Source organism: Lampetra fluviatilis, chromosome 51, assembly GCF_964198595.1.
Source record: "Lampetra fluviatilis chromosome 51, kcLamFluv1.1, whole genome shotgun sequence".
Lineage (NCBI taxonomy): Eukaryota > Metazoa > Chordata > Hyperoartia > Petromyzontiformes > Petromyzontidae > Lampetra > Lampetra fluviatilis.
The window spans coordinates 8,773,782-8,787,723 of record NC_136325.1 but is presented as its reverse complement, the minus strand read 5'-3'; the positions used below and the strand labels follow the sequence as shown (position 1 = coordinate 8,787,723).

Sequence of the window (13,942 nt, the reverse complement as noted above, 5' to 3'; positions counted from 1 at the left end):
ATATTTTTTGTTCATGTTTTAGTTTTTTGTTTGTTGCGGTTGCACCCGAATCAAAAGAGCCGAATGGCTCACAGGGCTACACCAAATACATGAACTTGAACTTGGTTTAAAAAAAAATACATCGGCAATGGGGAGAGACAAAGGCGGCCGGGCGTGGTAGTGTCACCGTGCCCGGCCTTCATTTGCCTCTCGCTCACAGCCCTTGCTCCGAGAGACAGTGGGAAGCTCCAGGGTGGTGTGGCGGGCGGGCGGGCGGGGGGTCTTTGTCTGGGATCGCATTCCTCCGCTCGCAGTCGCGGCACCACGCGATTTGTCCACGGGCGGATGCTCGGGCGGAGTTTAGTCCGAGCCAGACATATGGACGAAGCAATCGGCCCACTCTTCTGGAAAGTTCTTTTAGGGTTGGGTGCGGGAGGGCCGTTCCCGCTATAAAAGGACGGCGCGCCGATCCCAACAAAAGCGCAAAGCGGTTGTTTTCTTGAGTTGTCTCGTTAAGTCTTCCTCGGCCGTCTTTGTATCTCCTTCCAGCCCTCTCCCGGCTCTCTGTGTGTGAGTCTCGCGTCTCCTCCCGCACACAAACAAAATCGCCCCTGTGCTCCTCCCTCCTCCATTGCTTAGGCGTCTTCGTTCTGCGTGGTAAGTCGACGGCGACCCGTTTACAGACAGACACCCCCGGCTCGCTCAACGAGACTTTTAAACTCTCTCTCGATTCGAGAGCCTTGACGGACAGACGGCTGCCGTGTCTAGCGACCACACAAACAATAGGGGAGAGGGCTTTATGCGGCGCGTTAAGTACGTGGCGATTGTTGGGCGATCGTAAATTTGCTCCGCAAGCATTTTTATTATACCGCTGCCTACGAGAATTGTACGGCCGCGAGACTTAGCCCACAGCTTTACCTGCGTAGACAAATGCCGTTCGATCGAACGGGCCACTTGGCAAAGGAGAGCCACATAGTCCGATATACTTAACGATGTACACATAAATGCACGCGCGAACACGACGGAATGTACACGATGCTGTGTTCTCCGCAGTTATTTTAGTGGGGGGGGGTCTAATGAGCGGATCATGCTTTGCGTGTGTCCTTGGTACTTAACTTAGGGTGTGTGTGTGTATCTCGAGTCGCTTGAAGCCGTCCCGCAGTAACTCTGTCGAGAGGAGTGCGCGACGTGGCTGGGAGTTGCGTTCGCTGTTACTCGCACTCGTGCGCAGAGCCCGACTTGTCCATCCAATGCTGTCCGGGTATTTGACCATACTTCACCACGCCGGTCGTTGTGGGTTGGTGGAGGCGTGGGGGAGGGGGATATCGATTGATATTTCTGCGTTGCCTATGTCCGAGCAACTTCCCAGCCTCGAAACTGCTTAGCTTCCGAGATCTGACGAGATCGGGCGCGTTGAGGGTGATTTCACCTCCGCTTTTGTCTTTAATGTTTGATTATAACTGATTTTTTTGGTTTGTTGGTGTTTGAGTAACGTTTCGGGCAATGTCCCTTGTGCAAGAACACACGTTTTCGGCCCATTTAGTTTTGAGATGGGGAGGGGGAGCGGTGGTGCAGAGGTTGGCGCACTGCGCTTTATAACCAACCAAACTCCAGTTCGGTTCCCGGCCACGGCTAATATCCGTGGCGAGTGATGATCCGAACTGGTCCCGGGAATCGAATCTCATTCTCCAACCCGCACCGACCGGCGTGGTGAAGTATGGTCAAATGACCCCCCTCAACGACCGAGTGGGCAATGGGGGAAGACCTTAAATTCAGCAGTGGACAAAACGAGTCGTAGATTTGTCGATAGTTTGTTTAGACTCCGGCTAAGTGCACCAACACAACCTCCACCAAATCAAAAGTCCCGTAATTTATGTTTATTATAATGTAACATCAAGTCTCTGCTGCACCGTTGTGCGTCTGCAATGAATGAGTCGTTCGCTGCTCCTTCGAGTCGTTCACCGCCACCCACACAACGCGTTGACCCGGTGGCTTCAATTGGCCCCGGTTCTGGTCATTATCGGCTGCTACTGCCACAGTTCGGCGTTTCTCTCAGCCCCTCTCTTCACTCCGTGTGTGGACCAACCCCCAATGGTATCGCACGGGCTGCTGCTGGGTTATCTCCGGGTCCTCTGGCTTTTTCTACCCACGCGAAGTCAAAACTCTCGTTAGTCAAAGATACAGACTCAACACGTTCGTCAATGACAAACGCTGCGTTGTGCCGCGGATAAAGGTCATTAGCCGAGAACGTTGCATATTGTATCCTGCAGAACGTTTCAAGGCCCACGCCGTGTTAGTGACGAATGCGTTGTATCGTTCTTTTTGATTCGGGCACCTCAGCCAGCACAGCAGCAGCGGCATCTCCAAAAATTAGTTGTGAAATTGGCCAAACATCCCAATTGTTAGGCAGGACCCTTTTGAACTAAATCCTGAGACTCTCCTGGATAAATTACAATAAACTCGCTTGATTAGATCCCGTGCCAGTCAAAACAAAAACTAAAAATCGATTTGCCACGCGAAGATTTAGAAGTGCTACGGACGGACGTGTAGGACAATTGGTGACCTTTGCCGAGCTAGCTGGAGTGGTCTGTGATCTGCCCAACTGGCATCGGCGGCAGGTAAATATTTGCTTGAAATAAACAAAAAAAAATACCAGACTAAGGGAGGGATACTTCGGCGGCGACAGGATGAAAAGATCGCGAGCAGAAAATAATAAAGACTCGCAGACATTTCACGGGAATAAAATAATTACGAGCCAAATTTGCGACACGAATACTTGTGGCATTGTCAGACGTTATTGGCTCGGGCATGCCCCTGGAATGACGGGTTCGTGTCTGTGCAAGTAACGGGGCTACTGTACTGTCAAGCAGCTTTGTTCTGCACTCTTGCGGAGCATGGAATGCTAAAAACTAATTGAGATAAGATGATATGATATCTCTATCTCGTTAGTATCTCCCATTTATCTCACTACATCTCTCTCATTTGTATCTCTCCTCTCATCGCACTGCGTCTCTTCCTATTGTCAACATCTCTCATCTCACTGCTTCTCTTCCTATTGTCATCATCTCTCATCGCACTGCGTCTCTTTTTTATTGTCAACATCTCTCATCTCACGGCGTCTCTCTCTACCCTTATCTCACTATTGTCATCATCATCTCTCATCTCACTGCGTCTCTTTTTTATTGTCAACATCTCTCATCTCAGGGCGTCTCTCTCTACCCTTATCTCACTGCATCTCCATCTTCTGCCCATGTCTCTTCTGTCATCTCACTCAGAGTTTGCATGAACCGAGAGAGAGGTGGCGATGGGGACTGGGGGGGGGGGTACATTAATTGCTGCTTAGGGGCCTCGATGGGCCCCCCTCCTCCGCGAATGCGAGACGAGAGCCCAGGCCCCCCCCCCCCCCCCCTATATGGCCGTGCGGCTGTGTCGACGTGGCACGTGCCACCACGCGCCATGCCGACCCCTATTGAGACAATAGGGCAATGCACCTGTCCTGTTGAAACAAACGTCCATAAGAGGGTTTTTTGTTTGTTATGGGTTTGATCGCGTAAATATAATGTGTCGTTATACCCGCCACCACCCAACATGGTAATTTAGTAGAGGTTTGTCGCGTAAACAGAACGTGCCAATATTTAAGAACGAAACGGGAGGAATTCTCCACAAATCTGGCTGTCGCCTGATGGTGCTAGTTGTAATTACTGGCGAAACGTCGTGGCTCTGATTGTAAATGTTGTGGATTTACTCTCCAACACACCGGTGTGCTGTACTAGTAACGAATTGGCACGTTCTGTTGACGTGACAACCCTCACTAATTGGCTGTGTCGGGTGGTGGCGGATTTAACGACACACTTATATTTACGCGATCTAACCCAAAACAACTTTATTATGGATATTGGTCGCGAAAGCCTACTAAGTGTTAAGGTGAAACCTACGTGTACGCATTACCGTATTCTCTGGATCATAAGACACACTTGCCCTCTGTTATTTAATGTCAAAGTTGTGGGGAGAGGGTACGTCTAACATCGGGTAGGTTGTGTGTGTGTGGAGATCAGATTTGTGTAATTCTGTTTGACTGCCCAACGCGGCTAACGCATCTAACTTTCCGGAGCTTCTTAAACAAAGAATCTGTTTGTGTGCACGAGCCACAGCCCGTCATGTCACATCCATCGACGGCCGAGAACATGTCCCACGTGGTGGGGGTTGTTTGGCCGTACTTCACCACCCTGGTCAGCTTGGACATTGAAGCGTAGAAGATTACAACAACAGTGTACGTTGACTACTGTGCACGGTACTGAGCTGTATATCGTCTGATATCCGAAGCCATGCGGTATTTGTATACTGTTCTTTATGTAATAATAATAATGCCTGAGAGGCACCTGACCATTTTGACATTTGAAACTAAGCAAAGCCCAGTACTTGGATGGATGACCACGTATCAGAGGTTCGATACAAAATATAATTTATATTTAGATATAAAGCCCATGACCAAAATCAACCCGGATGTGGCCGACCTTTGCAGATCTCGGAAGCTAAGCAGGTGTCGAGCCTGGCTAGCACTCGGCATGGGCAGCCACCACCGTGAGCTTGCCAGGAGCTGTAGGAGCAGGGGCTTGTGGGAGTTGTGGACAGCAGGTGGCAGCGCTGAGTGTCACCCTTCTCCGACGCGTGGTGGCGTTTCCTTCCCACATGAAGACAGACCCTCATTGCCAGAATTTGGCCAAAACATCCCAATGTGGCAGGGCCCTCGTGAAAAGATAGTCCTGAGACTCGGTGAGGCTTTCCTGGATAAATTGGAATTCGTATTCACAATACCCAACTGCGCTGGTTTTGAAAAAAATATTTAAAGCCCTGAGTGGACCTTGACAACATTTGCTCAACTGGCCCCTGTGATTTGATCACGGTAATTGCTCGCAGACATCAAGCGAGTCCGACTTTTCCTGCAATGTAGCTCAGTGGAGCATTGCTTATTCCTGATTATACGGTACTCAAAATTTTTTGCGTGGAACAGCATTTTGAGCCAGTGTAGTGTCCTTAAAATGTTGTGTTTTCGATTCGCCTCTTCCAATAAATGACCTTGAAAGTGCCACACTTCCAACAGCATGAATTATTTACGCACAGAAAACGCGTGGTTTACAAATATGCGGCAATGCATACTGTACAGTACCTAAATGTTTTTTTAGCGGGTCCGTTTGGTATGAGTGTGCAAAAGTTGTGAGCGGGGTGCATGAAATCCACTGCTGAACGAGGGCCTCGCGGGTTCATGAAGGTGGGGAGTGTAAACATGGGAGCATATAAATCCCATACAACATTGGACAACGCTGCTGTACTGCTGCTCTGCCCGTAACGTAGCTCCCACAAGTCCTGGTTGTGAACGGTGGTCGCCCATCCAAGTACTGTCCAGGCTCAACCATGCTTGGCTTCCACAATTACAGGATTTCGGGTGATTCGGTCATGGGTTAAAAAAGTGTATCTTTTATGACTTCCATTTGTTAATACACTGCTGGATGAAGGCCTCCCCATGTCGTGTCGGTCATGGGGGTTTGTTTGACCATACTTCACCACCCTGGGAGAGGGGGTGGTGGTGAATAGAGGGCCCAGAATCGGTTCTGATATCACCCACCACTTGCATGAACCATGGCCAGGAATCAATGATCCAGCAGGGAATTGACAAGCGGGGGGAGGGGGGTGCATTCAATAATAAATAAATAAATACGCGCTGCCACGTATTCAGTTCTGGAGGGGGCCACATTTCTGGCATCAGCCCTGCGGCACAGTGTCCGTGTCACGGTCTGCTGCTGCTGCTTCTGCTGTCCAAACCCGGAGGAGACACGTGGCTCTGACGAGAGTCCAGTGCTGTGGAGGGGCGGCTCCCAGAGAGATATTTATTTTATTTAGATTGGAACCATCACCAGAAGTGGTTTTCCGCAGACTTTTTTTTCGGAGCTTAAATTCCAACGGCCACTTTGAACTCGGCAGGAACCGACACCACCGCCATGCTGTTTGCAATTCGCGGTCACATGGCAGAAATTACCGATGGTGAACTGGCGCACATGGTCGCCATTCGTCGACGGCAGCCGTAACCAATCCACTGCTGGATGAAGGCCTTCCCCGTGAGTTGCTGCCATCTCTCGCGGTCCTGCAACGCATTAAGAAATGAGAAATGGCTCGGCCTTATTCAAATCAAAATTGCCCGATATTTGTCATACAAGTTGAGTAACTTCCCTTTTTGAAAAAAAAAAGGGAAATGGCTCCTATAGTCAAACAGTGTTTAATTGTTACAAAAATGTGATTTGCAAATGCAATGCATTAATTCTCCGAATCAGAAGACGCTCCGGAAAGTAAGATGCACCTGCAAACTTGTGGGGCCGTGTCAATAAAGTTGTACAGATCCGGTCTCGCACACACACTCACCCATGTATCATCGGATTATAAGGCTCACCCCCAACTTTTGATTTAAAACACCAAGGGAGAATAGTGCGCCTTATTAACCCAAGAATGCGCTAATAGTTAAACCAATTACCTGTTCATTTGAATACAGTTGGCTTTAATACAGCGGCTCGTTGGGCATTCCAGGGCACTTTGAATGCATACTATACTCAAGCCATTGCCATTTCAATCTATGTCCAAAGCCAACTGAAACCTGGATGTTTTATTTGATATTAAAAATTCATTTTTGCCTGCTGCTCTGCTCCTTTGAGTTCCACGCCTGAATTTAGACGAAGTATGCCAATTACCAAATTGATTGGTGGGTCACATTAAGTGTGTTCCTAGGTGTGATTCCATAGCATGGGACATGGCTTCAATCCTACAGAGGTCAGGGTCCAGCGTGACCAGGACCACTGCCACCCGACAGAGCTAGACGAGGTCATGACCTATTGTGGCCTCATCATAAATGTGCTACATGTCTTGCTGTTTCCGGGGCAATCCAGGTGATTTCCCAAAGTCTGTGCCAGTGCCCCCCTGCAACAAAGCATTTGTGTAAATCTGGATTTTTGTCTGGTTTAAAATGTTCTGGCCCCACGCTCAACTCTTGATCTGGGCAAAGGGCGGAGCCACCTGAGTAGTGGGCGAGGTCTATGATCATTGGTGGGAGGGGGGTCGTGAAGGGGGCAACCCCCTGTGTGGGTGGAGCTGGTGTCTCAGTGGGCGTGGCTATTGGAAAGCTGGGTGGGTGGGGCTCTCAGCTCACCATGTGTCCTGGTTTGGCCTCCCAATGCTTGACGTTATTCCCAATTTTTTTGTTTGTTTTCAATACGCACCTCGTGCATCACTCACAAGCTGCCAGCGATGGGGCAACGCAAGTCTGCGAGCGTTGCGCTGTCGACGGGTTTGCGCTCCCCCCCCCACTGCGTTGGTTTTACCAAAAGATTGAGTGGCCTGGCACTCGGCCAACTTTGGGGAATAAGAGAGCCCGTTATGAATATATATTTATATTTTTTTGGCCGACGCTTTCCCGCGAGCCAATTGCACAACGTCAGACTATAAACGGCAGAGCTTCGCTCACCCGGCCAGAAACTCTCTCCCACGTTAACAACGCCCCTCTGCTCTACTCTAAAACACGACCGCAGGTCCGTGCCGGCGCCTAAGCCCCAACAGCCACCGCCACAAACCCACCCGCAGGCAAAACGAACCACCCGCCGAAGCAAGAAAGCGATGGCCACCACGCTACGCATGCTGCTGCTGCTGCTGGTGGCAGCGCTGGCTTCTGGGGCTCTGGCCGCAACTGCCGCTGATGGTAAAAAGAATGCGACGGAGCCCAAGGCGGCCACGGCGGCCGTCACCAACGCCACGGCGCCGCCCAAGAACCTGAGCGAGCACGCCAAGAAAGTGGGCGAGGGCAACTCGGCCTTCGCCATCGACCTCTACCAAAGCGTGGCGAAGGCCGTGCCGGCCACGGAGAACGTGGTCCTCTCACCCGTGCTGGTCGCATCGGCGCTGGGGGCGGCTCAGCTCGGAGCCTCCTCGGCCACGGCGTCGCGGCTGCTGAAGGCCATCAACCCGTCGGGCCTGCCCGGCGAGGGCTTCCACTCGGGCCTGGCCGAGGTCTTGGGGGACTTGGCCTCGCAGGAGGAGGAGGCCGCCGTCGCGGCCACCTGGAGGAACCACACGTGGAAGGCGGCGTCGCGCGTCTACGCGCCGAGCGGCGTGACCTTCAGCCAGGGCTTTGTGAGCTCCAGCAAGGCCCGCTACGGCCTGCAGCACGACAAGGTGAACCTCAAGGACAAGCGCGGCGCCCTGAAGGCCCTCAACGAGTGGGCCGCGCAGAACACCGGCGGCAAGGTCAAGGAAGTGGCCAAGGAGCTGAACGGCGCGGACGGCGCGGTCTTCGTCAATGCGCTCTTCTTCAAGGGTGAGCGATGCCACCCGGGGTGGCGGCCGGCCACTAGAGGGCACGATGGTCGCGCCGATTGTTGCCGTTGTTGCCGTTCTCTTCACGAGCAGCATCATAGGCAGTACCGCTGGTAGCATCATCAGCAGTACTAGCATTCGGTAAAGTCACGTAGGGAAAAAATAAGAATAAAATAAAATAATAATAAATGAAAATAACTAAATAGTGATTTTATTTAGTTATTTTCATTTATTATTTTATTTTATTCTTCTTTTTTACCTACGTGACTTTACCGAAAAAACCTAAGAGTATGAATCCTTGCAGTCACGAAAGCTTAAAATCTAGAAGTAGTAGTATTAACATCAGCAGCATCAGAATTGTGTCATCATCGCTGTCACCAACGTCACCATCACCGGCCGCACCAGTAGCAAGGGCAACTTACCTTGGGCGGAGTTTGAGGAGGGGGGCACAGGTGGGGCAATGCACCCCAAACTGGACACCTTTCTAAATTTATTTTCAGTAGTTTACAATTAAGAGTAAAAAATACATTAATTACCTTCACACGTGATTCCTAAACTGAGAAACAAAGCAAACCCCCCGGCCCACTCCCAAATATAGAAGTCAAACTCCGCCACTGATGCATCTTACGCATCATCGTTATCACTTGTGCAACGGCGCCTCCTCCACATACAGAGACATCACCTGCTAACGGCATAGCGTTGCAGGCGGGTGGGGGGGAAGGGGGTTGGAGGGGGGAGGGGGTCGGAGGGGGGAGGGGGTCGGAGGGGGTCGGAGGGGGGAGGGGGTCGGATGGGGGAGGGGGTCGGAGGGGGTCGGGGGTCGGAGGGGGGGGTGGAATCACCTGCACGGGCCGCGTTGTGTGCGTGCGCAGGCCGCTGGAATGAGAAGTTCCACCACCAGATGGTGGACACCCGCGGCTTCCTCACCAGCCGCTCCCACACCATCTCCATCCAGATGATGCACCGCACAGGTGAGCGCTCGCGCCGCGCAAGCGAACGCGCGCGCACACGGGCGAGCGCGCTCAGGTGAGCTTCACGCAATGTGCGGGCGAGCACACACAGGTGGGTTCATAGGTGAGCACTCGCCACGCAGGTGAGCACGTAAAGAGCCCTGCTCCGAGCGACGAACACGTCGGAGAAGGAGTCTGAAGCGTGCGTGCCACCCCGGCTCCTGGCAGGCTTCTACAACTTCTACCACGACGAGAAGGCGCAGGTGCAGCTGCTGGAGATGCAGCTCAAGGGCAGCCTGGAGAGCCTGCTGATCGCGCTGCCACTGCACACGGAGTCCCTGGAGCGCCTGGAGAAGCTGCTCACCAAGCAGCAGCTCGAGGAGTGGACCTCCAAGCTGCAGAAGAAGACCATCGCCGTCTCCATGCCCAAGGGCTTGCTGCAAGGCTCCGCTGACATCAAGGTACCCCGCCGATGGCGCTGCTGCTGCTGCTGGTGGTGGTGGCACTGTTTTAAGTCGTCTCCGCCCCTAACCCCTCCCTTTTGATTCATAACCCCTCGCCCACCCAGCAGCGAGATGAGAGAAGAGATAAAGATTCGTAATAGATTTTTGTGATCGGCCACGAAATGATCCGAGACCAAATCCGCGTGGTTAAGAACCTGACGGCAGCCGAGCGAATAACATCGTCGTGGCGAGCGAGCGTTTAGCGGCGCGCCGGTTTACCGTGGTTCCAGCTCGCCGGCGAGTTGAGATGCGGTGAGATGGGAGATGTAGACGAGAGGCAGGTGTTTATGTCTGTTGAACTTCTTTCGCGCGGCACGTAGCCAACCATGTTAATCGCAGGTGTGGAGTTAGATGAGCGAAGCGGTCGCCAAACTCGCTCGATGTCTGTTACGCCGCGGCAGCACGGAGGGGCGAGGAACCCTCCCGCGAAAGTCCCGAGGTTCGACGAAGCCCGCCGCGGACAAAACAAAATAACGACGCCTTGCTCCGTTCGCGCGCAGAACTCCCTGGCCGACCTGGGCCTGGCGGAGGTCGGCGACAAGGCGAAGGCAGACTTCTCGGGGATGACCGGCGGCCGGGAGCTGCACCTGGGCTCGCTGCTCCACACGGCGGCGCTGGAGTTCGACACGGAGGGGGAGGAGTACGACATGTCCGTGCACGGGCACCCCGACATGCGCAACCCGCACCTCTTCTACATCGACCACCCCTTCTTCTTCCTGGTGCGCGACGCACGATCCGGCGCCACGCTGCTCATCGGCCGATGCATGCGGCCGGTGGGCTCCGGGCGGCATGACGAGCTCTAGGCGCGGCTGGGACGATTCCCCCTTGTCCCTGCCCGCCCGCCCGCTCCTCCGTCGGCCTGCCTGTGCCTTACGGCTTCCCGCTCGTTCGTCGGCCCACCCGCTCCTGCGCCCTCCTCCATCTCGAGCTTCCGTCAGGCCCTTGAGCCTGACAGGGCCCGCTACTTCACTTAATATGCTCCACGTGCCGGATGTGACACGTACAATTGCATTTCAACGCAGTCTGCGGCTTAATTTCATACGGCCCACAGCTTAAGTATGCATGGCACGCAAATTAATTTAAATACGGCCTGAGGCCTGTGGCTTTTTTAGGCCACTTAAAAAGAGCCGGGGAAATGATATTTATTCGTTACTGCAAGCATAGAGGGCAGTATACATATGCATATTTTCCCTGGCAACAACACTGTGCTTATTTTATCGTGCCCAGCCACTTTTGTGATTGCATGCGGCTTCTTTATACTCGGTCGAACTCGCGCACGTTATCTTTCACGTTCCTATCGAACGACGCCAAGGATCTGCGTTTAACGTGCGGCCCCCGCCCGAGGTATAATTTAAGGTCGTTGCCCGCGCCAGTGAGCGCCAGCACAAAGGCGCCGTAGTTTGCGCGTAGGAGGAATGACGAGGTTGGGGTGGCAGAGTGCGCCGCGACCCTGCCACCGGCAACTTCCGTGGCTCCGTCCGTGGCTCCGCTTAATTGGGCCGGCTGTTACGAGCGCTTCTTCTTGCAGTAGGCCGCCATGCTTGCCTCCGGAAGAATGCTTTAATTCCCACGACTGTATTTCTCAATATTTGAGATCGTAACGCCTGAGGAAGCAAACGCTTTACCGTGCTATCCGAGGACAAGCCGATGTGTGAATGCCTGCAGCACACACCATTTTTTTTTCTTCCTATAACGGTTCTCAAGCATTGCTTCGATAATTTGGACAATTGTTTTAAAGAGTCCACGTCTAAGCGAACAGTTGTGCAATCCTGTTGCACGCAACCGATCTGCAACCGGTTGCCCATAGTGGACGGACTCCACTTTCATGCATTGATCCGCTCGGCGGTTTCATCACCACGTGACGCATTTGCACGCCTGTGGTTGGTTGTTACTATGTTACAAGCCTGTTATGTGGGGGGAGGGTAGTCAGAAATGGGGGCGGGGTTATGCTAATATTGTGGGCGTGGTTAGAGCATCTGGTCACGCCCAAACGCATCCTTATTGCCCAACTAGTCGCTCAGATCTGGACAAAGTAACATTTCACCTTTTTTAAAGAACATTTTTACCCCCTCCCCCCAACCCCACCACACGACACGGTATATAACGGCGAGCCATGCTCACGTGTTAAAAACTCCCTCCGCCACCTACGAATATGCAAGCTTTTGCAATCAAAACTTTTATTACGTTAAGCACAGCCTTTTGAAGATCGTTGGCCGAATATAAACAGTCAAACGGCAAGCCTTGCTCCGTCACGGCACAGCTGCATGCGAATGGGCGAGTGTGGTGGACGCTGGGGAGTGGAACGATTTTTATTGAACGGTCTCGCGCGTGTGTGTGCACTGTGCTGACCTTTATAGGTGCTGCTCGCTAACAGCACTTGCCCCAAAAGTCTGTTATAGCTACTCGGGGAATCTTTGTCTTTGTGTTTATATTGGCTGCAGGGGTATCGTATACTTGTTACTGCATAAGGCAATCAACAAACGTCATGGCTTACATACGCAGCTCCACGTGGGCGTCGTGAACTTAGGAATCAATTAATCGATGGATCGTCATTCCGCCCCAAGTGGTCACGTAGAGTTGTGTAGTTTAGGTGTTTTTTTATTAACCGACTAAAACGTCGTAAGGTTCACAGGTTGGGAGTGCAACTAACCTCACTTATCCACGAGCTTTGCAATCTTAACCGAAACAAATACAATCATTCCGTGCTTGACACGGTCACATTTAGTCGTTTCAACTCGGGGGGGGGGGGGCCTTAGTGGGTGCTGTGCATTTGGGTGGCGGCGAGCGCTCCCATCTCTGTGCAGAGCCACGTCTTGCGCGTCGCGCCCCGGTCTCAAACGATCGTGTGTGTGTGCACGCAATCCTTTCTCCTAAGACGAACTCCCGCCCCCATGACAATGTTATATCTTGGTGCTATTCACGTGACGCGCTAGGGAGATGTGTTTCCCCATTTTGGGATGAATTCGGGAACATCCCAAAGGTCGGGCAGGGATGTATGAAATTTCGGATGAACCAAATAACCAAAAAGTGAGTCTAGCACGTAGGCTTTCGCGACCAAGATCATCCATAAGTGTTTTTTTGGGTTAGATCGTGTAAATGTGTGTCATTAAAACCCACGACCACCCGTCACAGCCAAATAGTACGGGTTGTCACGTAAACAGACCGTGCCAATTCGTCACTAGTACAGCACACCGGTGTGTCGGTGTGTCGGAGAGCCAAGCCACACCATTTACAAACCGAGTACGACGTTTCGCCAGTAATTACAACTAGTTTCTTCAGGCCTGACGAATTGGCTTGTTCTGTTTACGTGACATACCCTTACTAGTTGGCTGTGTCAGGTGGTGGTGGGTTTTAAGGACACATTTTTATATTTGCGCGATCAAACAAAAAAACGTCGATAGAAAAAAAGTTTCCGGCTAAACTGAAATTGTTACGTCACCGGGAATGATGTCGCATACCATATCACTCCTGCGTGATCAGGCGTCGCTGTTGTGAGCACAAAGACGCATTACCACGCTGCGGAAGTTCACAAAGAAATCCAAAAACAAGATCCAAAAAAACATTAAAATCTTCCGAAATTCCAAGTCCCGGAATTCATCCCCGCTAATGCGGTTTCGACGTTTTACTTCTCGGCAGTGAATTTAAAATAAAAGGGGCTAATTAATAGTTGCGCCTCATAGCCACTCGCACTGCCTTCTCGACGGTTCTGTCGCAAGCTGCCTCTCCAGGGGATGCTAAAGTAGGGAATGTGTGCGCGTGTTCCAGTGGGTTCATGCAGTAAATTTCCCGGCGTGCATTTCTTAACCTCAAGCACATCGCGCCCCCCTCCCCCCCACGCAATCTTCTCACCCATGAACGTTGCTATATTTTTAGCTACTTTATTTCTCCACTGTTTTTCAATTTTATATATATATTCACCTTCCTACCAATAAAAAAAACATTGACCAAATAAATTATCCGGAGAGCTTCTTCACATCATCATCAGCCATGGTCCGTCCGCTTCTGGGTGAAGGCCTGCCTCAAACTACCATCAAAAACCACAAAACCCCCCAATGCATCGATCCATGCAAATCGATTTTAACTGGTCCTTCGCCTCCATTGAATTGAAGATTTAAAAAAAAAATTTTTTGCAGTCGACATTATCGGGCTAACAAAAGG

The 13,942-nt window shown here is 51.8% G+C and overlaps 1 protein-coding gene across 2 annotated transcripts; it reads left to right on the top strand.

Moving 5' to 3' along the window:
* Positions 1-255: 255 nt before the first annotated feature.
* Positions 256-13,846, top strand: SERPINH1 (serpin family H member 1). Of its 2 annotated transcripts, none has more exons than XM_078878668.1 (5): positions 256-547; positions 7,551-8,332; positions 9,204-9,302; positions 9,510-9,742; positions 10,285-13,846. In XM_078878668.1, the coding sequence occupies exons 2-5, from the start codon at positions 7,636-7,638 to the stop codon at positions 10,585-10,587; spliced, it is 1,332 nt and encodes a 443-aa protein (XP_078734794.1). In that variant the 5' UTR covers positions 256-547; positions 7,551-7,635; the 3' UTR covers positions 10,588-13,846. The 2 variants fall into 2 exon arrangements, with proteins under 2 accessions (XP_078734794.1, XP_078734793.1); XM_078878667.1 differs by having other exon boundaries at positions 256-636.
* The last annotated feature ends 96 nt before the right edge of the window (positions 13,847-13,942 follow it).